At 27.9% G+C, this 25,096-nt stretch overlaps 4 protein-coding genes across 15 annotated transcripts in view; 3 read left to right on the top strand and 1 right to left on the bottom strand.

The window, feature by feature from the left end:
• Window positions 1-25,096, bottom strand: part of Dh31-R (Diuretic hormone 31 Receptor) — a 98,242-nt gene that overhangs the window by 17,009 nt on the left and 56,137 nt on the right. For 6 of the 8 annotated variants that reach the window (XM_086917007.1, XM_086917006.1, XM_086917004.1 and 3 more), the window contains one exon: window positions 14,747-14,857. The exons of 1 other annotated variant lie outside the window; for it this stretch is intronic. In XM_086917007.1, coding sequence (XP_086773133.1) covers window positions 14,747-14,857 — 111 coding nt within the window. Of the gene's footprint in view, window positions 1-14,746; window positions 14,858-18,507; window positions 18,624-25,096 lie in introns of those variants that run through there. One more of the 8 variants, XM_086917009.1, reaches the window with a different exon arrangement.
• Window positions 550-8,198, top strand: LOC100869585 (juvenile hormone esterase). The gene is made up of 8 exons (XM_086916999.1): window positions 550-814; window positions 3,042-3,330; window positions 3,890-4,075; window positions 4,631-4,833; window positions 6,279-6,438; window positions 6,672-6,998; window positions 7,212-7,359; window positions 7,944-8,198. The coding sequence occupies exons 1-8, from the start codon at window positions 674-676 to the stop codon at window positions 8,104-8,106; spliced, it is 1,617 nt and encodes a 538-aa protein (XP_086773125.1). The 5' UTR covers window positions 550-673; the 3' UTR covers window positions 8,107-8,198.
• On the top strand, window positions 8,253-14,965 carry LOC100870610 (uncharacterized). Of its 3 annotated transcripts, XR_015295050.1 has the most exons (3): window positions 8,793-9,058; window positions 10,386-14,460; window positions 14,685-14,965. XR_015295050.1 is itself a non-coding variant. In XM_012484414.3 (2 exons), the coding sequence occupies exon 2, from the start codon at window positions 10,416-10,418 to the stop codon at window positions 14,010-14,012; it is 3,597 nt and encodes a 1,198-aa protein (XP_012339868.1). In that variant the 5' UTR covers window positions 8,253-8,812; window positions 10,386-10,415; the 3' UTR covers window positions 14,013-14,565. The 3 variants fall into 3 exon arrangements, 2 of the variants coding, with proteins under 2 accessions (XP_012339868.1, XP_003692225.1); XM_012484414.3 differs by lacking the exon at window positions 14,685-14,965 and having other exon boundaries at window positions 8,253-8,812; window positions 10,386-14,565; XM_003692177.4 differs by lacking the exon at window positions 14,685-14,965 and having other exon boundaries at window positions 10,386-14,565.
• LOC100870733 (UDP-glucosyltransferase 2) lies at window positions 18,461-24,871 on the top strand. Of its 3 annotated transcripts, none has more exons than XM_086917001.1 (6): window positions 18,461-18,701; window positions 20,193-20,622; window positions 21,781-22,203; window positions 22,492-22,723; window positions 22,998-23,223; window positions 24,092-24,871. In XM_086917001.1, the coding sequence occupies exons 2-6, from the start codon at window positions 20,209-20,211 to the stop codon at window positions 24,366-24,368; spliced, it is 1,572 nt and encodes a 523-aa protein (XP_086773127.1). In that variant the 5' UTR covers window positions 18,461-18,701; window positions 20,193-20,208; the 3' UTR covers window positions 24,369-24,871. The 3 variants fall into 3 exon arrangements, with proteins under 3 accessions (XP_086773127.1, XP_086773126.1, XP_086773128.1); XM_086917000.1 differs by lacking the exon at window positions 18,461-18,701 and adding an exon at window positions 19,433-19,896; XM_086917002.1 differs by lacking the exon at window positions 18,461-18,701 and adding an exon at window positions 19,480-19,858.

Raw genomic sequence — 25,096 nt, 5'->3', positions numbered from 1 at the left:
AATTTAATTTTAATATAATGCATATTCTTTTGATGGAAATAAATACTTTCTCTCTTCTTCAATTCTCCAGATTATTTATACATATTACATACTTATTTTTATATTGAAATTATAAATAAAATTACAATAAAATTTCTTTAATATTTATATCTATAAATTCAAAATGACATCCATATATATATTCTTTAAATTTATTAATAATTTTCTTAAATTTTTCGTTGAAAAATTCTCACTCAAAATGATATTACAATATCAATTATTAACAAAATTAAATTATCTTATCTTTGATCGAAACTTTTTATATATAAAAATTTATATATTTCGTTATATGATTATTAAATAAAATCGAATGATCTTTTAATATAATTTAATATAATTTACTTTTAATGCAAACATTATTACTATTTTTAAAAAACTTTATCAATTAAAAAAAAAAGAAATTATACCAAAATTATTCCAAAATCAAATACTTTCTTCAATTAATCTTCCGTAGAGATTATTCGATTATTCAACGATTATCTATCATTCGAGACAATGTGAAATGTCTTTCTTTCTATCGTTTTATCCCTACCACTAACTTAGCCAAGCCTCGAGACACCTCTTTATTTAATACAAGTATCTAACTGCGGCTCAGTTCAGATTGACGTTCGTCGTAAGTGGATTCGTTTGTAAAATGGCGAATGAAAATACAGTTGTACGCGTGAAGCAAGGTGAATTACGTGGCGTTGTCGAAGAAACAGATTATAGTGATCAGTATTTGGCATTTCGTGGTATACCATATGCAAAACCACCGATCGGCCCTCTTCGATTTAAGGTAAATTCCTTCGAAAATGATTATCACTTATAACGAACGAACACTTACATTTTTATATAAAAAGTATTAATAAATTCGTAAAACATCTTTCAAAGATGATAATAAAATTATTTAATAAAATAATAAAAATTATTTTATGATTAAAATAAATAAAAAAAGCTTATTATAGTTAAAGCTTATTATAATTTATAAGCAATTGAAATATACGTTATACGAGATAAGATGGAAAGAGAGCAAGATCGTTCTTTCTTCGTTACACCGATTATCAACTGTGTTTCCATCTCGCTTCATCTAACGCAAATTTAAATTATTCGTAATTTAATAAATAAGTTTTAATCGATATTTTTATATAAATTTGTGTGTGTGTGTGTGTGTGTTTTCTTTTTTTTATTTTAGAATCGATTTTTCAAAGATATTCTACAATATGTTATTTTTATTTTTAACTTATATATACTGGAGATATGATAATAAAATTTATCATAAAAATATAAGTAATGTTATTTTATGAGATAATTTTAATCTGTAAAGTCCAAAGATAAGATTTAACTTGATTGGTAAATAATATTCTTGCCTTTTAAATATTAAAGCTAAATGAACACGAAATATTTATATTAATAAAAATAATTTTAAGAATAATTAAATATTATTTTATCAATTTTTGCTGTATTACAAAAAAATAAATTTTTTAAATTTTTGCAATTTTTAAAGTTTTTGTATTAACATAACGAAAAAATTATTAATAATAATTGATTAAATTAAATCTGTTATTTGTAATAATTTCAACTTTGCTTTTCGATGCGTGAGATTTGTGAATTTGTTCAATCATAAAATGTACAATCAAAAAATGAAGATTTTATTATCACTTTATCACTTTATTATTTTTATCATTCTAGTTCATATCAATTTGATTAATTAAATGTGAATCGAAATTATTTACATGTATAATATAAAATGAAAAAGATATGAAAAATTATTGTATATCGAACGATTTTTTAAAAATAATTTATAATTGCATAAATTCTAATTAAATTGGAAGATTACTTATTTTTAGATTACTCATTTTTATAAAATATAATTTTTATTTGTGTATGTTCATATCAGTCTTATTTTTTATTCATTATGATTTATATATGTACAGTATATTACACAACTGAAAAGAAACGAGCAACGTCAAATTATATCAATAAAGAGCAAAAGATATGTAAAAAGATATGTATGATTGGTCGTTTCAATCATTATGTAATAACATCTTAATATGTTATAAATATCTCTTCCTATATATCCTTTTGAAATAATCATCAATCTTTCATATATATTCTAACTGATAAATTTAATATAATGTTAACATATGTAATATATATTTTAATCTAATTACGCGTAAATAATTTGTATCAATTATCATAATCTAAAATAGTTGTTAATAATGATTAAATAATTATATAATTATATGATATATTTGTAGAATTTAATCTTTGAAAGTCATTTCAATTTTTAATAAATTTTTAATACTTGAAAAATCAATCCAAATTTTGCAAGTAAAAATCGTAGAAAAATAAGAAATATTTTCAAAACATATAATTAAAATAATCGTGATATTATTATTAACAAAACATGTAACTTTGAAAGAAACAAAGATATCTGCTATTTTAAAGCGAAAAGCAAAATGAAGATATCACATATCAAATACGAACTTATGTGCAATGCAATACAATAGAATTATTGTACACTAGTATCGTACTATGAAATTCTGCAATATTCTCACGTTTATCATTAGAGAAAGAATTTTTACGTGAAGGACGAAATTTTAATTGATAAATTATCGTGCAAATAGTCCAATTTATTAAAAAAAAATAAATAAATAAATAAACCTTGTAATTTAGAATGAAAAAAATTGATTAAGATTAATAGGTGTTTATATTTTAATAGCCTAATATAAAGTGATTTATATAAATCTAAAATACGTAAAGTAATTTGAAAGAAAAAATAAAAATGAATGAATCAACACGAAATCGAATTTGCTGCCCTGTACAAATTTCTAAAATAAAAATAATTTCACAAAATTATTCTTAACTATCATTGCTGATTTCTACAAATTTGACTTTCTTGCGGCTAATTCCAGAAACAACATGAAAAAATTCTCTCCAACAAATGTGTTCATCACTTCTCTCCTAAAAATTCATTGTTACAGTTAACATTTCTCCTTTTTGTTAACACATTTTCCTCCCAGGATCCAGAACCGTTGGAGCCATGGTCAGGAATAAGAGACGCCTCGAAACACGGAGACGTTTGCGCCCAAAATGATACGTTGTTCCGTCAATTGAAAGGAAGTGACGATTGTCTCTATTTGAACGTATACAGGCCAGTGGCCGAATCAAAGACGAAACGTGTCGTGATGGTATGGATCCATGGTGGCGCATTTATGGTAGGATCTGGCAACGATGATATTTATGGTCCCGATTATCTGATGCGAAAGGATATTGTTCTGGTGAAGATTAATTATAGACTCGGTGTTTTAGGTAAATAGAAATAGGTGGATGGAAAATAATAAGATTATTTTTGTCTCGTGAATATCTTAATATGTTACATTTACAAAGTATTGATATATTCGTGAGATTATCTTTAAATCGATCTTTAAATTGATTTTGAATAAACGCAAAAGTTGGTATTTTAGCTAAAGGCTTATTTATTAGGTTATAAATAATTTTAATTTATGCTTGATGGAAAACGAGGCAGACATAAACTTATATAACTAACTTAATAAATAATTTTTAATCGACATCCAGTATTTTTTTCACTTTGCATTTTATCAATATTATTATCATTTTACATGCACAAGTGGAAGAAAAAAAAAATGATAAGAATAATATCAAATGTCGGAGAATATCTTTTTCCTAATTCGCCATATTAAAAACGAAGTAAATCGATGTAAAATGCTTCTAATATTTAATATTTAATTATCAAAATTTCTCTCGCAAAATCCATTTATCCATATTTATTTTAGACAAATGAAATTGAAATTTTGAAAATTTATTATTGAAAGAATTTTCATTCGTTCTCCTCGTTCCTTGTTTCTAGGTTTCTTGAATTTGGAGAATGAAATTGCTCCAGGTAATCAAGGTTTAAAGGACCAAGTAATGGCCTTGAAATGGGTGCAGGAAAATATCTCGAGTTTCGGTGGAGATCCCAACAATGTCACTATATTCGGTGAAAGTGCCGGTGGTGGCTCGGTCCACTATTTGACTATATCTCCTCTAGCTCAGGGTACGTTTTCAAATTATTTATTCACATTCGCCTCAAGTTGAAAGTTCATTTCAACGTTTCTATTCAGGCATTATTAACGCATGACTTGCAGAATTTTACGATCCAGCGTATTCTCTTCTATTCAAAGTATATCGAAATTTTTATATAATACTTTACACGGGGATATTCAAAGTTATGATATTATTTATGAAATTAATCACGTTATTTTTTTAAATTTAAACACGTATTAATATTAATTTTACAAATACATGTTTAATAATTGCAAAAACAAAATCTGAAATCTGATTCGATTTGACACGCGTCAAAATGAAACGAAACGCGGAAATATATTTCAACGCTGAAATTCACACGAAATTTGTTCATATTTGATTTAAAAGAAAAAAAAAAAAAAAAGGAAAAAAAGTAATCCTCGAACGAAGAAAAATTTTTTCTCTCATTTGTTTTTTCATATACAGAAAAATTCCAAATCCTGTATATACATTTTCGTATCTTCGTCGAATTTGCAAGCAAAAAATCTATTAGAAATTTTGGAAACTCCCTGTTCGATTTCCACAGGCTTGTTCCATAAGGCGATCGCGCAGAGCGGAGTGGCTATTAATCCTTGGGCTATAATAACGAGAGAACCGAGCAAGTACGCGTACGAGTTGGCGGCAAAACTTGGCGAGGAATCGACCGATCCTAAAACCGTGCTCGAGTTCTTGAGGACCGTGGATGCGCAGAAACTTGCATTTACCGAGACACAGCTTTTAAAGTCAACGGTAAGTCCCCCTGAACAAAAGTACGAAATTCTCGAGAGTGAATAATAACGAAAGAACCGTGTGCATTCGAAAATTTCTTTTTCTCTTCTTCTTCTTCTTCTTCTTCTTATCGAACGAAATTCTTACTTTTTGAAGAGTGAAAATTTTTATGAATAATTGATTTCTTTCTCAAAAGAAAGTTTGCAAAGTTTGAGGATAAATTATTTCATGTAATTTTGAAGAAGTTTTCGTTCGTCTAAATATTAATTTTTATATATTTGGAAGGAAATCTAAAGTGATTGTTTAAAGGGATCTAAAAAAATTTAATAAAGGATATGAATATTATTTATAAGATTTCTAATCATAATGCAATTTCGATGAAAACGGAACTTGAATCGTCGAAAACAGTTCTTTATAAGCTGCTTTCGAAGAAATGAAAGAAACATTAGGTTCACGTTGCACCACTTGATATCAAATGATCCAGATATCGATATAGTAGTAAAATCCAGAGAGAAGAGAATCGAAGAGGAAAGAAATTACCTTGGAAAAAAAGAGCAGTGTAGCAGAACCGATACAGCGGATATCTATGAAAAAAAAAAAAAAAAAAGTTCCGATTGGAACAGCGATACAGTTTCGATTTCTTCCAGTGGCCCCTAATCTTCGAAACAGTGCTGCACGATTCCTCTTCTCGGCTGCGAGAAGTTTGATTAAAAAGTATCAATTCCTATAAAAACGTAATTCAACTTTGAACGAATTTTTTTTTTTTTTTGAACTTGATTTGCAAGGAAACGAAGCTAATTTATTCTGTCGATTATATTTAATTAAGCATTACATTAGCATTATATTGTCATTCTTATTGACATCTCTTATCATTCTATATTATTACTTTTAATTAATTAAGAGTAGGATGTTTGTCTATTTATAGAGAATTTAAATATTTAGAAATATCTATATGATTTAGACAAAAGATGAAATTGTTTTTTTTATTTATCAGTTCTATTTCTTAATTCATAATGATATATATTTTTATTAATTATGTATATTATAAAATACAGTATATATATATATATATATATAGTTTTTTATATTATTAACAGTGATAACTACGCAGTATTGTAATGTCTAGTATTTATCTTATAAATGAAATTGATTAAAATGAAATTATGAGTATTATGTACATAAATAAAAAATTATAATATATGTTTTATTTATAATGAAACTTATGAATAAATTTGAATTAATATTGGAATAATTTTTTCAGTTTATTTTTATATTCTTTTTTATCGATTAATTTTTCGTTTCCTTTCTCATGTCAATCATTATTTGTTAAAAGACTAATTGATATTCGTTACGTTCAATAAAAATGAAAAGGTTTTATTATTTGACACAGAAATTTAATTGTTAAATCAATTAAGTTTTCACACATTGTTTGAAAATTATAATGTTCAACTTCTACATGTTTGCAGCAACCTTACGTAACATTTGGAACATTTGCACCTTGTATCGACAACAAATCCCCGAATCCATTTATGCCTCAACATCCCTCGGAAATGATGAAAAAAGGTATCAAAGTACCTTTACTGATCGGTTATAACGAGAACGAGGGAAGCAGCATTATTAACTTTCGTAAGTTTATTTTTTCTTTATTTAAAATGGAACAAAATATAAGTTTTCTCTAATATATATATAAAAACTAGAAGATATTTAGATTTTAAATATTTTCAATATTGTAAATAAATTCTCAAATTTCGAAAAAAAATATTTCTATAATTCCCTTCTTGATAAAATTTCAAATTTTATTTAAAATTAAAAAAAAAAAAAAAACGTAAAGATCGAAGTGAAGTGAAAATTTTTTTCAGTATTTCAAGATATGAAAAATGAGGATATTATACAAAAAGTAAATGAGAATTTCGAGGTGGTAATTCCTTTGGAGTTGCAGCCCTACTTGAAGAAGGAGGATATTAGTCCAGACGATCTGAAATACTATTATTTTGGAAAAGAAAAAATCTGCGAAAAAACGAAGCAAAAATATGCAGATTTTATGAGCGATGTCATGTTCCTTCGAGGTATTCATGATGTAATTGATATTCAAATGGAAAAAGCTCCAAAGACTACTTATATATACAAATTCACCTACGATTCGGAAAATTCGTTATTAAGAATCGTGATGAATGTTACTCTGCCAGGTATTTAATTTTTAATTATGTTCCTACATAATTATATATTATTATATATTATCTTTATCATTGAGAGTTGAGTTTCTTAATTTTTTTTTTAATTATATTTTGTAATTTTGTTTTTAATTCCTTAAGTTTTTGTTAATTTTATTTTCTGTTCATAAATAATGTTAATAAATAAGTATTTGAAAAGTATATCGTTTTCTTTGTGAAAATTCGCAGGTGCTACACATGCAGATGAATTGCAATATTTATTCTTCCCGCATTTATCGAAGAAACTTGCAAACAAAAAACTAATAGAAGTTGGAACTGATAATTACATAATAATGGAATATTTTACTCAAATGTGGACAGATTTTGCTAAAACTGGGTAAGTTTTTCTTTTTAGTGTATATTATATTCTCTTTTTCTTTTTATTGTTAATAATTGCTTAATTGTTGAATCTATTTCTTTAAAAAGAATTTATAATCAATTTCAAAGGAAATATATATATATATATATAATGTTACAATATATAAAATTTGAATTATTTACTTAAATTGTATCAAGTTCGCATAAAAAAAAGAAAAAATGATAAAGGACTATCCATATGAAAAATTCGAAAAAAATAATAACATATGAAAGCATTGAAAAAGCTTGCGAAACCTCGAGAAGAGATTAAAAACAGGAAATGCAAGGAAACTTGACATAAACTACAAAAATAATTAAAGCTTGTACTCTGGCTAACAACTGTGCACCAACCTCGTGTGAAATTGTGAAAAATATCGCGAGAAACTAGAAAAGAAAGCTGAAAAAAAATTAATTATGTTTTCATCAACATAAAAAATAAAGACGTTTGTTAAAGAAAATTAAATTATTTTATATCGCAATCTAATATAATAGAAAGAATAATTTATTATCTTCTATTATTTTTTCATTTTTTATTTTATTTTTTCTTTTTTTTTTTTTTTTAAGGAATCCAACATCTAAAGTCACGGATTTAATCACAACAATTTGGAAACCACTCGAGAAAAAAGATACATATAATTATTTGCGCATTGATAAGACGCTTCAAATGGAATCCTATAATAAATCGGAACAAAGATTTGATTGGAAGAGAATTAAAAATAAATTGTAATGTACATTTTAACTTCTGTAATATTTGTAATAATAATTAATAAAACAATAAAAAGATAATAATATATTAATAAATTCAGATCGATATTAAAATTCTATTTGATTGATTTTAATTAATATCTTTATTTAAATGACAAAAAATGTAAATAAAACTTTTCTATACCTTTAAAAACAAGGATATTTAAGATAGAATAAAAATATTATTTTTTTAAACTTTGTTGATATAATTTTTCATTTCATCTCGATTAGATTATATTTTTAAAAAAATATTCAAATATTTAAACTGCAAAAAATATGTATTGCAAACTTTAGAATTATAATTTTATTTAACAATGTTCCATACATTATAAATAAATTTGTTTACTTGTCAACTATATAGAATCAACTAAGGAATGCACAATTTTGGATGATTGCCAGAGAACGGCGCATATGCTATTTACTTGTGTATATTCACGCATGCGCAAAACCATTCAGTCCATGTAATTCTCGCGAGTGTCATAATCGTAGAATTCGTATAAGTTTTTTCGAAAATAAAATGAAAATCATAGCAAAAATTTTATCAAATCATGAAATGAATAAATTCAAATAAATGTATAATTAAAAATCAGCCTTAATTAATTAACAAATTGCTGTGCAATGTGAATCCGCTCGATTTCGAAACTAACCTAACCTATGCTCGTCGGATAAACACTCGAGTGACGTTTGAGGTGAGTCAACGCTGACCTGGCTTCGTTTCATAGCGAGATTTCGCGTTTTGTCGCAAGCTTCTCGCCACGCGAGAAAGAAAATATGGATAATTAAAATTGCACGTGAATAATCGAATTATCTTTGATTTTAAATTCGTAGTGTTTCACAGAACATAAAAACAATTATTCTGTTTTATCGCAAGAATAAAATTCCGCCCGATTTATGATAGACATTTTTTTGGCCTTTCAACGATCATCATCGCCGAGGTATTTAAAGATATACAGACATCTTGTTCAATTATCAGAAAAATAATATGTGTATCGAAAAATAAATTATTATGTTCATAATTTTCAGGATTGTTTTAATATTAGAATAATTTTGTGAAATATTTTATATAAAGAATAGAACACAAATAGTGCAAGTAGCTTTTTCTCAGAATTGGTAATCAAAGAGGGCGATAAGCATAACAAACTGTCTTTCTTTGAAATTGTTGATTAAGAGCAATAAAATTATTTTTCTTCTTTTTGAAAACTGAATGTTAATTGGAATTTTTTGCATAGTACGGCTTAATACGATAATTGGCAATTTTATTTTTAGCCTGAGTAAGATTCTTTGTTGTTTTCCTTGAAGAAAAAAAATTTATCTTGAGTAAAAATATGAAAATATATAAAAATATAAATGTGAATATTTTATCATATATTATATAAGAAAAAAAGTTTTTTTTCTTCATTTTTCTTAGTTTTATTTCTTTTGTTTGTTTTGATATATTTTTTTCATTTTATAAACATTTGCATTAATAAATATTTTTTACAAAATTTAAATTAAATTAAAAAAAAAACGTTTAGAAACATTTTTCTTTAGAAAGGGGGAAAAAATGGGGATGACGAGAAATCATGGTTTAATACAAATTCAAAGTCTATTCTTATCTTCTATTAATTCCGAATGTCCGTTTACTTTGATAACGTCCAAGGTTAAATAACATATTATTACACGAATATAAAAACATAGTTATTGATCAGTTTAACACGATGCGTCTTCGGAATGTTGTTATTTCTTGTTTGAAAATAAAGAAATATATCATAATTGTCATGTAAATGTAAAATTAAAAAATCAGCATTTTATTTAACTTGCTTATTTCATTTTATAATTTTAATAATTTATTATATTGATATATTGAAAATTCAATTTATTAAATACCAAAAAAAAATGAAGTATCCATTGAGAAGTATTCATTTCCTGTAAATCTAAAATACAAAGTGAAAGATCTTTAGAATATAGATTTTAAAAGTTAAAATAAAAATTAAAACAAAAATATTGATTGAGACTTGCTTATGTTAAAATAATTTAATCGAATAATGAACAGTAATATCACAGAAATTAAAGACATCTCATTCTATTTCGCTTCATCCAATAAGGCCAACTTAAATTGCTTATAACTTAATAAACAATTTTATTCTATTCATATTTTTGCGTTTGTTTTGATTTCTAGTATTCATTTCATATGTTTCAACACTCCATATCTACATATCTACATACCAACATTACAGTTAAATAATTTTTACGATAATAATGAAAACAATTTTTAATTTTCAGCGTTTAAATCGACTGAGAATACCGATAAACATGGCTGCGCAAACGTCTCATTTGGAGGCTATCCAAGCGCTACCTGGCGACACACCCGGCGAGAAGTACAAATGGATAAGTGATCTAATAAAAGAACGATTGTCCGAGTCGAACAGCCTGGAAGAGATGATCGAATCCGAGAAGATTCCCAGGCCGCTCGTATCTTTTGTTCAAATACACGCAGCTATGATGTTGAACAAAAAGAATCCAAATGATCAGAGCACTTATGCGGCTATAGCGGAGGCTCTCAAATCCAGAGACGAAATAATCGTGAATAAAGCGTTACAAGCGAACAATTTCTTCAATGGAACCAACGAATATATAACTAATGTTCAGTACTTTTTCAACTACCTCTTTCCATACGTTTCTTTAAACACCAGAACGCGAATCATCAATGTTTTAGCCTCTCGACTGGCGTCCAAGAATCCTGCCCTGGCCGAAGAATTCTTCAAGGCAGTGGCTTCGTTTTACGGTCTGAAACAAGCGTTGCCGTTGCTACCAGCTTGTAGCGAGTCTTTCATGTACAACATTATCATAGAGAAAAGAATCGTTCTTAGTCGGAAGCTGATCAAGCAGATCTTCCGCAAGAATCCGGATTTCATTGTTCGATATTTTAAACTGAGCGAGCAGAACATGGATCCCTGCGAGAGGCGTCTCCACCCGATAAATATTTACAAGTTCAGCGACTTCCTGCCCAAATTGATCAAGACGAGATTGGACTCGTTCGTGGAATTGTACGAGATGTTCGAGCCGAGGGTAACTCTGAGCAATCTGTGCGCAGAGGCGTTTCTGAAAAACGGCAAGGAACATTTGCAGCAAAAGCCCAAGCTGTATATCGAGATTCTTCCGTTGAAAAGAATCAGTAATAGCTGCATGGAGATCATATTTCCGAAATTATTCCCCACGAACATCGATAACTTCGAAACGGACAGCATGTTGCGTTACTTGGAGTACTATCGACAGGATAAAAAGCTCGATTTCTTCTTGAAATCTTACAAACAAGTATACGGTAAGAATATCCTCGATGATTCGAGTAAAGTAACGGCGACGTTGATGAAAATGTTACCAGTCAAGGAACGAATCAAGCAAGCGAGAATCAAATTGCAAAGAGACAACTCGGACGAGAGGATGGATTATACAATATGTTGGAAATGTTATTTGCCCGTCAACGAATCGATACCACAGTTGAAGGAACAGATAAATACTACCTCGGAAATGGAGTATAGATCGGCGCTAGTGTGCAAGATGATATATTCGTGCAAGGTGAACAACGATGACCAAGCTCTCTTAGAGACTATGATGTACATCAAGATCAGGCACAAGAACGAGCAAGGTTTGTTCCTGATGCAAGTGTTCGAGACATTGCTCAAGCTTTACGATCTTCCCCAAATGGGTGAGAATTTCTGGTCGATCTTGATGGATATGATCATGCGCGCCCACGTAAAGGGGGATCTGAATATCAGAAACACTACCGGCGTGAGAATAGTGGAGGCTGCCATCCATTATAAAATTCTTCAATCCCAACCCATCTATCAGATGATCGAAATATTTATGGAGTTAAAGATGATGAGCTACATGGACAACTGGAACATTCTTGAGAAGTATTCCGAGCACGAAAGAACGTGTTTGGAGATTTGTATAACGATAGCTTCGCAGAAATACGATTACGACGAGCAACCCTGGAAACAGAACAAAGTCGAGATCGTGTACAATCTGTGCTCCTCCATCTATCATTTCAACGATACTCACGTGAACAAAACCTATCGCGTGGAGCGCATGTCGGTCAAGAACTATCCCTGGCTGATGGAAAAAGTCAAGGAAATTTTGTCCGCGAATGACGAGAGGCGTAATCAATACGTTACCGACAACCTGAAACGTATATTGATGAAACACGAGCAAGATTTGTACGAAAGTTTGGTGTTCGAAGAGATCGCCAACGTGAGCAAAGGGGAGGCGTTGGAGGTTCTGAAAAGAAACCCAGAAAAGATTCTGGCTCATTGGAAGGAATATCTGGACGGATGTCAGGACATCGCGTACACGGAGCACACGATGAGATTCCTCAAGGCTTCGCGCTGGTACAACGAGATCCCGATCAAGTTCGTCGAGCAATCTCTCCAGGATTTGGCGAAGAGGAAGAAAGTTTGCAAGATCTTGGTGAATCTCGTCGACGGCGACACGTTCTCGAAAATCATCGAGCCGTTCATCCCAACTGACAAATCGATAGACATACAAAACGAAGAGGCGAAGACTAATTACGAATTGGTCAAGCACATCATCCATTGCATGATACTCGCGAATCCACCGGTCTCCCTCACTCTTTTAACCAGACTCTTCGAGGGAGACTACTTGTCGGTCGCTCTGGCAGCTCTGATAAATGTTTGCAGACGAACGAACGCAATGGACACGATATCGTTCGCCAGAACGTTAGCCAGTCAGAGGGTGTCCGTTCGGAAACACGGAATAAGATTGATGCATATGCTCGCGCCTCGCGATCAATTAATCAACTTCCTTCAAGCGCAGTGGGAGATCGAGGAGAATCACTCGATACGGGAAGTCTTGTTCTCCAAGAGTATGGAATTGTTCAGCGATGATCCGGAATCGGTCACGTGGTCTCACCTCGCTTACTTGATCTCCATGCTCACGCCGAAGGACGAGCACTTGCTCTCCGACGCGTTGTCACTGATAAAATCGACCCCCAACGAGTACGTGGCCGATTTCATGAAGCTGGCCCTCTACACGATCGACAAATTCGCGGAGGCGGACGACATCGGGAAAGGAAAGATCACGCATTACACCAAGTCATTCTTGAACTCCATAGACGCGGGCATTTGCAATCTTTTGTCTGAAGATTTTTTCGAACAGCTCGTACGAAGGTTCTTCTTCCACCAAGATTCTGGGATCTCGAATTGCGCCGTTAGGTACATAGTCGGCAGTATGTTGCGCCTACCCGTGGATAAATTCGACAGTCTGATGAAAATTATGTGCAACGTGTTGAAAGAGGTTGTGAAGAGCGGTTGGGGCGTGGCACACCCCGATAATCCTTGTTTCTATCCGGTGAACGAGGTTGTGTGCCGGTTCATCGACGACGTTGTGCATTATTCGTACTCGTTTCACCCTTCCGCAATTAAGTATCAACTGATCGACGGGATTCTGTCCACCTTCCTCGTCGTCCTTACCCCCCAAACGGACACGATGTCGTATCTGATGCTGGTATTCGCCCGAGAACAAATAACCTCGAAAACGCCCAAAGAGTTCGGGATGAATCTGGGCCAAAGGATTATCGAGTTGATCGAGATGTTCTCGATTCTCTTCATCTTTTACATGACTGATATTTTATGTAACATGCTGGGCGAGGTGAACTTATTCCAGGAGTACAATAATAATTACGATACGATTGATATAAAATTGGAAGTGATAGAGGGCCTGATAGAGATCGGATCGACCGAGGCTGGTATTGTTGCTGCGAAATTATCGGGCACCATCACGTTGGACGAATGTTCGGAGAGATACGACGCTCTGATGACCAAGTTGTCCAAATATGATGATCCTGTGATCAGGGGTATCGTCTGTTCTATTATTAATAGAAAAAAGTTCTAGGGTTAATAGAAAAGATTTGCAATTGGATTTATGAAAAATTGGAAAGAAGATAATCGATGAATTGATCGCTAATGTTGATCGTTGATTATCACTTAACACTTCGTGTTATCGAGGAATTCGATCATGGTTTCTTAATCATGCGTATACCTCTTCTGCTATGGAATAGTTGGGAGAGAAGAAAAATGACGAACAAACAAAGGGTGTTCGATGAACGAGGCGTCTTGAACGATTGAACTTTGTCGTCAGTGAGAGAGTTGGAATAATATGACGCACAATTTGAGAGATTCGATAAAGAATTGTCGAATCGTGGAGATTTATTTTATCGTCAGATATATATTTTTATATTTTGCATATGATTTACATCGCGCTCAAAGAAAATAACATTTTAATCCGGAACATGATACATGGTGCATTTAATTATGCATTCAATATTGTTCATACATATAAGGTATGCAATAAAATATTGTGCAAAGATCGAAGCGTTATCCTCTTTCTCTATTTTATTCTATTGTATAAGAATTATATTTTATTATATCTTCATTTTACAACATGACGAATTGTTGTTAACATTTTTTCCTCGCATCATCCTTCCTTTACATCTAAATCTAATCTATTTTCATTGAAAATTATTATTTTTTCGTTTCTATTTTACATTCTACTCTATTTTTATAGAAAGTTAAATCGTCGAAACGTACGTACGTATGGGAAAAATTAAAAAGGAAAAAATAACTTACAAGAAGCGTCGAAACCAGTGATGAAATTTGGGCAAGGGGCGTATGCAGTGGCCCCTGCTGGAGTATTAGGCCAGCAAGACCATCCGTCAAAGATCAACCGACAGTATGGCTCTAAAAAATAGAGAATATATTGATACATAAATTAGGGAAGATTAATTATGATTAATTCTCTTGTGAATTAATTTACTTTCATCATTAAAAAATATATCGATTTTTTAATCTTTTTTAATAATAATTATACATGAAAAATATCTTAATCAATATTCAACGCACAAAATTAATGTGAATTTTTGATAATCTCTTCGTGAAAGACATACATTTCGAAACATACATGGAACACGAATGTAAAAGAGGGGCATATATTTATTTTCACGTACAGAAAAATATTAAGTGAAATTATAAGATTTAGAAAAATTGTATTATATAATTATATCTAATCTAACTAATGAATTCAATTTTAAAATAGTGAAAACATTAATTTCATTTAATTTTACAATAAGTATTCAAATTATCACGAGCAAAATTCAAAATTTGGATTAATAACAATTTGAACAATAATTATAAAATATTTTTTTAAATTATTCATTTATTCTAATTCATTGTATAATTAATAATATTTTGATATAATATACTCTTCAATTCTTAATTTAATTCTGTATGATAATATTCGTACATTAAATGTTATATTAATAATTGAAGAATATTGATGAAATTAAATATCAATATCACTCATTTTGGAATTAATTCCAAATAAATGATTGTTAATATAAATCAATAATCAATTCCTTTAACAAAAATAGATAATATAAATTTTGCAATGGAAAGTCATGTATTTTCAAGTAAATTGAATATTATAAATTCATATTCATATGCCGGATTAAATGTAAATATCTAAATTATAGATATGCACACGTGGGAATGAAACACGTAATTCAACAAAATATTAAAAATACTTATTATTTATTGATCAGAAAGAATCTTACATTTTAAAATTAATAAAAATGAAATAAAATTTTATTTTTTTTTTCAGAATGTTATTGAAAATAGATGAAAGATAATATTAAAAATTTTAAATCTGAAAAAAATTAAAAACCTGATGATTTTTTTTCTTTTTCCGTTTTTCTTGAATAAACAAATACACATAAAAAAGGAATTATAAGTTTCTAATTAAATTATAGACGATTAGAACTAAAGTTGCAACCAGTGTTTGAAGAATTAGTGTTTGAAACAAGTTCAAGAACAGAGGAACGGAGAATTCTTTCAATCTGGGAAAGAATTTTTTTCACAGAGATTCAATCAAAATCCCCGAATGACGAATCCTTCTTTCTACGATCACTATTTGAATAAAATGGAAACAGAAGTTTGGTTGGCTTCCTCTGACAAACAAATCTTTGATTCAAGCTTTGAAAACTTTTCTCTCTTTCAAAGAATTTTACGTCACGAATTTTTTTTTTTATGGTACGTAAAATCTTCGCTTTTCATCTTTTTAAAGCGAAAATAAAAAAAATTTTATTTTTTTTCTCTACTATATTTTCATCTCTATCAGGCTACTATAAAATAAAACAATTTTAAACAAATATCATTGCAATGTTTAGCAAAAATTTCAACGAGGATATTCCGAGTTAATGGGCCATGTGGAATTCAAAGTAAACCTATCTATCTTTCGAATACACAACAAGTCACTATTTACATGGATAGCTAACTCATCCTTTGTCAAACTTTTCGCTCATTAACTCGGAACATTAGTTGGCCATGTTCTCATGGCGAACAACATGAATCAGTGGCAACGTATACACAGTGATGACACATATTCTTGATTAATGTCAGCTACTCTGCTTGAAATTTAAATCGTGTGATATCTTCGATGCACCTTCTTCGAGAAAATGCTACGAAGCTTTCACATTGCTTACGAAGTAATTAACGTGACCAAGAAAACCTATCGTTTTGGATCATATAACATTGATTTCAATAAGAATAAAAAGTAACAATTGGCCTTCCAGGACTAGGGAATTTATTACTTCATGGGCCTAATGATTCCTATTATCTTTCAATGTTATAATTGAAAAGAATGTTTCAATTTTATTTATATTATACCTTAGATGCAAAAAGTTTCAACTTTTTTTTTTACATTTTACTTATATTTTGCAAAATTGTGCGAATTTCATTTATTTTATTGTGTATATATTATCTTATAAAAATTATTGCCTTAATAATAATATATATTTTTTGCCAATTATTACCAATTTATCATGGAAATGATCGTGTTATCCTATGAATTTATATTTGAACTAAATAATATTTGCCGCATTTAAGGCAAATAGGATAGTATTAACATGTTATAATGGACAAAGTTATTTTAAATATTTTATGCAATAGAATAGTTAAAAATATCATATATAACAGTAGATAGAGAAACAATAATATGATAAGATATAAAAGCACAATAAAATGGAATATTTAAAATGAATATAATAATTCATAATTTGCATTTAAATAGCGCACTACGTCAGAGAATAAATAAATAATATAAATACCGTGTGACGGTAATAAGCATGATAAATTAGAACAATTATAAATAAAATAATATAATACAATAAATAAAATATAAAAAGAAATATTAAGTTGTTTTGGAAATATAATATTAGAAAAATAATATTTATTAATACTGGTATATTAATCTTGAATAAAAATTTGACAAATATTATATGATTGAATTTGATAAATATTATTGATTTATGAAACAGAGTTTTGAAATTTTATTGATAATTTGTTAATAATAAATAATCATACATTTATCAATTTATTGTCTTTTTAATATAATAATATAGATCCATTAAAGAAGAATAATATATTATAAAATATAATAAAATAAATAAAAATATTTAAATATGTGTTAAATTAAAAAAATTTTCCATCTAAATAAATTATTCATTTTTTTTTTAAATACACATGTTAAGAGAAAATAAAAATTGATCTTTATAAACATGAATGTATTTACATGATACATTTATTTTCATTATCTTTCATTTTTAATCGTTTATTAAAAAAAGCGGAAGTCATTAAAGTATGATTATCTTTTTTTTTTCAAATAATTTTTTTATAGCAATTTATTATTGGAATACATGTATTCACCACGACTATGTGCATTAACCGAACAATCGATTTTTCTAACAGACCTCATTTTCGAGAGGACCTTAGAGGATACTAATTAAATGATGAAATCATGTTACGAAACAACTATTCGTAGACATTGTTCTATGAATTTCGTTCATTTTATTTTTATATTTAAATAGATAAAAATTTATGAATATAATATTATGTTATAAATATAATACTTTTATTTTGACATTGATATTTATTCCGATATTTATTCATATACAAAAAAAAATAAAATTTAAATTTTTAAAATTTCAATTATACAAATTCTTATTAAATATTCAAATAATACTATAACTTTAAAGTTTTAAGTTTTTAAATATTTTATATATTTCAATTGTTGAATTTGTGAAAGTTTTCAAAATTTTAATATGTAGTACTTTCTTTAAAAATTTCAATTTTTCTCTTATTAATAGAAAAGTTATTAAAATATTCTATCGACAGAAAAACAATTTTTTAATCAATATAATAAGAGATATCGACTCAAATATAATACAATACACAGAAGCTCGATCTTTGTCTATTTTTACCCATATATATTCCTCCATTTCTCTGAAAAGCAATAATCCACAAGATTGTCCGCAGAATCCATACTTCTAAGCTACCTTCATATATCCACAAGTCGGTCAACATGCAGTCATTTTACTTGGTCACGTTATTGTACATTCTATTTCAAAATAACGAACCATTAAAACCAATAAAAGACGTATCTCTGAAATGATGATCCTAACTTGAGACTCCACTCGACTTTGTCTCAGAAAGTGAATTATTATTCCGTATGTTGCTACGAATTTTCAAGGTAATTGTTATCTCTCTTTTTTTCTTCTTTCATTGATTCATTTATGAATAGAATAATAATTATATTAAAATAAAATCTTATTTATATAAAATCTTATTAATTGTAATAGTTAATATTATTAATAAAAAAATTTTGAAAGAAAAAAGCAATTAAATAAGATGCAATTGTTAATAATTTTTGCTCGAAAAAAATTTATTTTTATTTGTTTTTGAGATATTAACTACTTAACGTGTATTTATAAATTAAACAATTTGCATCGTAAATTATGAAATATTATTTATCTAATAAATATTATTTACACAAAGATTTCCTATTTTCTGAGAAGGAAAGAAAATTATCTTTATAAATTATGTTGATAAGATGCCGTAATAACATGCATCTTTAAGTAATAGATTGTGATTGTATTTTATTTTGTTCTCACAAGATTATTAGAAATTTTTAATTGATATAATGATCGATAATTATTTTAATAACTTAAAATTATTCTAATAACTCTATATATACATATAGATATATATATATATATAATTATATAAATTATATATATAATTATAATTATAATTATTCTAATAACTCTAACTTATAATTATACAATAACTCTATACACACACACACACACACACACACACACACATATATATATATATATATTTAATATATATATATATATATATATATTAAAATTTTTTAAAAGCTCCATATATTTTATTCTCAAGGTCCTCAGCTTGCTCAGCCGTCCCTGAACTGTAGCACTTATCTTGATGCGTCAACATAAATTATTTAAATGGTTCCCCAAGAAGTTAAATGATAGAAACGATTATTCCACAGTCTTTAATATTTACTTGTGTATGAAACACGAAAATCGAGAAATTTTTCTTTTTAGATTGATTTTTTTAAATTCAATGCATTGAACTTCTCGGGATGAAAAATATTTACGTACGCGTTATCATATCAGTAAAAGAAAAGATAAAAGATACATTTTAATTTATTTAATAAATTTCAATATTGTGATAAGTGTGAAATCTGAAATTAAACATCGTTAATAAAATCTAAAATCAATGTGGGACGTGCGTCTAATTTAATGAGATTTAATCATAAAGAAGATTAATAAGAATAAAAAAAGTGTTGTAATAAATTATATAATAATTATAAATCGAGTATGTATTTTTTTACTTCTGTCTGTATGTAAAATGAAGTGAGTTTATAAATAGAAATCATACAGTTTAATTCGATGCGATTCTAAATTTTTTCGAATTTTCAAAGTTCAACAATTTTTAAAGTTTTGAAAAATTGAATTTTCAACGTATAAAAAGAAGTGAACGGGATTAAAATTAAAAATCAAGCTTAAAAATTGAATATGTTTTTCAAATGGTTTTAATAATCATCGATCAAATATCTTTTTTGCAATTAAGAAAATGAGATCCTTAAAAGTTGAACATGTTTTTCAAATGCTTTTAGTGATCGGTCGAATATTTTTTTCTTTTTTTGCAGATATGAAAATAAGAAAATGAGGTGTCAAAAAGTATTATTGTTTTCCCTAATATTAGCTCTTTTCACACATATAAACGATGCGTATAGAATTTTGTGCCTCTTCCCGTACAACGGAAAAAGTCATTTTATAATGTTCGAGGCCCTGTGCAAGGGACTAGCGAATAAAGGACATCAAATCGACATGATCAGTCATTTTCCATTGAAGAAACCGATTCCTAATTACACGGACATTATTGATTTAAATGGAACGAGGAAAGCTATAGTGAGCAGTTTCACCATTGATTTTGCCAAACTATTGGACCGATCACTCGTGTATTATCTGGCTACAGATTTTGGCACTTCTTTGTGCCACTTAATGGGAAACGAAAAGATGCAAAAATTCATTAAAAACCCGCCCAACGATCCACCTTACGATCTCATAATTACAGAGGTAAATTATTGATTATAATTAATTGTAATTTAAAAATTAACGGAAATAATAATTCTAAATATAGACAGGAATTTTTTTTCTAATTAATTATTATTTTTTGAAAAAATTCTTCAATATTTCAAGTATATTTCTATAAAATATGATATAGAATTAAATATGATCTTGTTATTCGCGTTACTATTTGCGATCTAACGTTTTATTTATCTATGTTTATAAAAAAATTGTTTTTTAATGTCAAATATCTAAGATTATTAAAAAAGAATAAATTAATAAATTTAATCAATAATCAGAGATTTTATATTAATGCAATTAACATTAAAAATAACATTATAAACTTCTACTTAGAAAATTGCAAAATTGTAAAGATAAGATTTTCTAATAAAAAATATTTGATTATGATTACAATGTTTATATAATATTGTGAAACATGAAAATGTTTGAACACGTACATTTCTGTAATATTTTAATACACATATTCAAATATATTAATGTATAGCCAAGTAAAATATAATTTTTTAATTTTAAATATTATTTAATGCAATTTATTAATTCCGAATTATTATAGATATTCATTTTGAAAATTTATTTATTTATCACGATTTTAAATGAATTTATTTTTCAATTTTTTTCTATCTAGATATCGTTATATGATAATAACGTTATATACTTTATTTCACAATTCAATCAAAAAAACATTAAACATTTTATAATTGCTTTGAAAATTGATAATGCATCGATAACAATATTAATAACGAATGACTCACGTTTATTAATTATTTATATATATATATATATATATTATGTATAAAATAAAATTTATATAATTTATTTTTTATCACGTGCATTCGTAATTAGCATTAATTTTTGTAATGTAAAAAAATCGATATAAAATATGAGTAATATAGGAACCATTGTTCAAGCATTGTTGCATAATTTTTTAATCGTTGCACGATATTTAATTGGAACATGCATTTAATGATATTGAACATTTTTTTTTTTTAATGGAAAATTATTTTTCAACGAGAAGAAACGTATACGTAAAATTAATTTTAATCATTCAAAAATTATAATGATAATTAATATTTCTTTTAAATTACGATTTCTATATTATAATTTTCAACTCTGATGAATCATACATATACTTTCCTTTCTTTTCAGTATTTTGGTTCACCGTGTTATTTGGGATTTGGTTATCTGTTGAACGTGCCAGTGGCTATCGCAGTATCGTTTCTGGAAATGCCCTATGTCGACAGCTTTATGGGAAGCCCATTGAATTATGGCTTCTTTTCGGGGCACTACAACGATAATCCTGTAGTGGACACGTTTCTCGATCGTCTGTGGAATTTCATCGTTAATTACAAGGAAGAGCAAAAATTTTACTATTACACGAGCGATCAAACCGATATGATGAGAAAATACCTAGGTTTGCCGAATATACCTGACATCAGAGAATTGGAAAGAAACGTGAGCCTTGCTATAGTGAACTCACATCACAGTTATCACGGGATCAGAGCGGTCACGCCAGCTATCGTCGAAGTTGGTGGAATACATATCGTTGAATCCGATCAGAAAGTAAATCCGGTAAGATTTTGGAAAGTTTTTTGCTTAATCATTTTATGAGAATTTTGAAATTCTTACTCGCTCTCTGTGGATTTTCCTCATGGAAAGATCTCGTTTTTTTTTTTTTTTTATTATAAATATTGCTACTTTTATAATTTTCTTCTGAAAATTTTTTCTAAACCAATCGTTCGTAATTGAATCATATTATTTTCATTTTTTTTTTTTATTCCAAAAAATACTCCAAGCAATTAGATTTTGAAAATCTCTCTAGTAAAGGGAAACAATATGAAATTGTTTCTCGTTTTATAGGAATTGAAGGAATGGTTGGATTCAGCAAATCACGGATTAGTGTATTTCTCAATGGGCTCCATATTGGCCATCGAAGAGATGTCAAAAGAGATGGTGTCAATCTTTTACCACTCGTTCGCGAAAATATCACCAATGAAAGTGTTGATAAGATGCGCCAATTCAACCAAGTTACCTCCTGGCCTGCCCAGTAACGCGATAACGTTCCCTTGGATCCCTCAGATTGCTGTTTTAAGTGAGTGAATCGCATATATATTTTTCTTTTTTAGAAAAAGAAAAAAAGAAAACGTAAACGGATATCATACAATTTATTAATTCAGAGTTTTGTTGTTCTTTAAACGAATATCATCAAGAATAATTAAAAGAAGTTGAGGAGAAGTAATAAAAGCAGTTTCAAAGGAAATTTTTTTAATATAAGGAAAATCGTAAAAGCAAGATCCAAAGAAAGTTAGAGAGAGCAGCGCGTAATTTATGGATCATATTGGATTAAAAGATCTTATTTCTCGCAGGACATAAAAATACACGAGTATTCATAACGCATGGAGGCTTCGGAGGAACTCAGGAAGCCATTTATTACGGGGTCCCTATGATAGGAATACCTGTATTCTCTGACCAAAGAAAGAACATCTGGGCTTTGGCCCAGAAAAATATGGCTGTTGCGATAGATATCGAGAACATCAACGAGGATGTCTTAAATGCTGCTTTAGATGCTGTTTTGCATGACCCTAAATACAGGTAAAATATCCTTGAATAACCCAGATATAGAAAGTTAAAAAGTCATTATGTATTTAAGTATTGTGATCATAATAATTACCAAATAACATGCTGAATCATAGTACGATTTTATTCTTATTTACAATTTTATTAAAAAGATTAATTGTTCAATAGATTGCTTTCACGTGATTATATTTATCACGATGATTTTGCATAATAATATATCGAACTTTTAAGTTTAAATATTTAACGTATGAATAAATTATCTTCTTACTGAGATAAAACGAGATAATTATATTATAGAGATATATTATATATATATATATATTCTCGTAATTTTGCGATTATTAAAATTATATTAAAAGATTTAACTTTATCTTACGTTTTTATATTGCATTTCATCGATTCTCAAACTTTTCCTAAAAACACAATAAATAATATTTAAAATATTATATTGTAATAGAAGATTCATTTTTCTAAAAGGAAATATTAAATTATTACAATTCCTTTACAAAAAAAATAAATAAATAAAACAACATAAGTGTTAATATCTACGTAAGAAACATATTGATAATATTATTATTATTAAAATAACACAACACTTTATTTAAATTGTTCTATATAATATTTATTTGTCTATTTAAATTGCTCAAACGATAATAATATTAAAAGTAAAATTTTATTCAGTACATTGTATAAATTACGTATTATCAGTGACGATAATAGTGACATTAAAATAAAATTGTACTAAAAGAATAAAATCCTGATAATGCTATCAAACTATTGTAATTATATATCATATAATATTCATATTATATATTATATACAATTATCAATTTTACAACAGATAAAAAAATAATTTTCCTTTTCTTTTTTTTTTTTTTTTCAGAGAATCTGCAAAAAAAGTATCAAAAATGTTCAAAGACCGGCCAATAAGCGCGATGGACACCGCCATTTATTGGATCGAGTATGTGATAAGAAATGGGCCGGAAAGTTTGAGATCGCACGCGGTGGATCTACCCTGGTGGAAATTGTATCTGATCGATGTTTTCACCTTCTTAATCGCGTGTTTCATTCTAATGATTTATTTTCTCGTGACACTTTTGAAAATTTTATTTGCACATTTCCTTAAGATCGGAAATCAAACGAAAAGGAAAATAAACTGAGAGGAATTATGAAAAATATAAAATTAACAACTATAGGTTGACAAATAAAGAGGAGGTTATAAGTTGTTTCCTTCGAAAATTGTAAAATAAAATAAAATCATAATGAATGAAATGGTGCAAAAATTAGGAAGAATTTTTGAAAATTTCGATAATCTTATTAATAACAAGATAACGAGCTGTAATGATAAGAATTTATATTTTCAAAATTTATATTATTCAATAAATGAATAGGAAATAGATCGTAATGTAATTATATAGTGACATATAATTGTACAATAATAGTTACAAGGTTATAATAGTTAAAATGTTACAAGGGAATATCGTTATGTTAATAACTATAATAATTTGTTAATTATTAGTTTTCTCTTTTTTTTTACAATATTTACTTCGTATACATTCGCACATATACATAAATAATTATAATGAAACATATATGAAAATATATTTTTTAAACTTTAAATTATATAATCTTTGATGGTATTAAATTTTTATTAAAAATTAAATTACTTCCTATTATTATTTTCATTTCCAATTGATCGACCTTTCAATCACTTCGTTTCTTAAATTCAAGTAATTCGCTTCTTTTTTTTCTAAACTCTTTTAACTTTAAAATTCTACCATATACATTATAGAAGTAATATATACTTGTATAAAATTATATTTCGTATACCCATTAATTTTACTGAAAAATGCAATAAATGCATGACAATGAAAAATAATTTGCCACT

The sequence above is a fragment of the Apis florea genome, unplaced genomic scaffold, assembly GCF_048593485.1.
Source record: "Apis florea isolate Af1SG1 unplaced genomic scaffold, ASM4859348v1 contig_3811_pilon, whole genome shotgun sequence".
NCBI classification, from domain to species: Eukaryota; Metazoa; Arthropoda; class Insecta; order Hymenoptera; family Apidae; genus Apis; species Apis florea.
This window is presented reverse-complemented; position numbering and strand designations above follow the sequence as displayed.

What these genes read in the sequence shown, in the direction of transcription:
- LOC100869585 (XM_086916999.1), top strand. Translation starts at nt 674, where the DNA reads ATGGCGAATGAAAATACAGTTGTACGCGTGAAGCAAGGTGAATTACGT. An exon ending in TTATAGACTCGGTGTTTTAG is followed by an intron (nt 3,331 to 3,889) that starts GTAAATAGAAAT and finishes CCTTGTTTCTAG; the next exon opens with GTTTCTTGAATTTGGAGAAT. An exon ending in CACAGCTTTTAAAGTCAACG is followed by an intron (nt 4,834 to 6,278) that starts GTAAGTCCCCCT and finishes ACATGTTTGCAG; the next exon opens with CAACCTTACGTAACATTTGG.
- LOC100870610 (XM_012484414.3), top strand. Translation starts at nt 10,416, where the DNA reads ATGGCTGCGCAAACGTCTCATTTGGAGGCTATCCAAGCGCTACCTGGC.
- LOC100870733 (XM_086917000.1), top strand. An exon ending in CCGATCAGAAAGTAAATCCG is followed by an intron (nt 22,204 to 22,491) that starts GTAAGATTTTGG and finishes CTCGTTTTATAG; the next exon opens with GAATTGAAGGAATGGTTGGA. An exon ending in CCCTCAGATTGCTGTTTTAA is followed by an intron (nt 22,724 to 22,997) that starts GTGAGTGAATCG and finishes TATTTCTCGCAG; the next exon opens with GACATAAAAATACACGAGTA.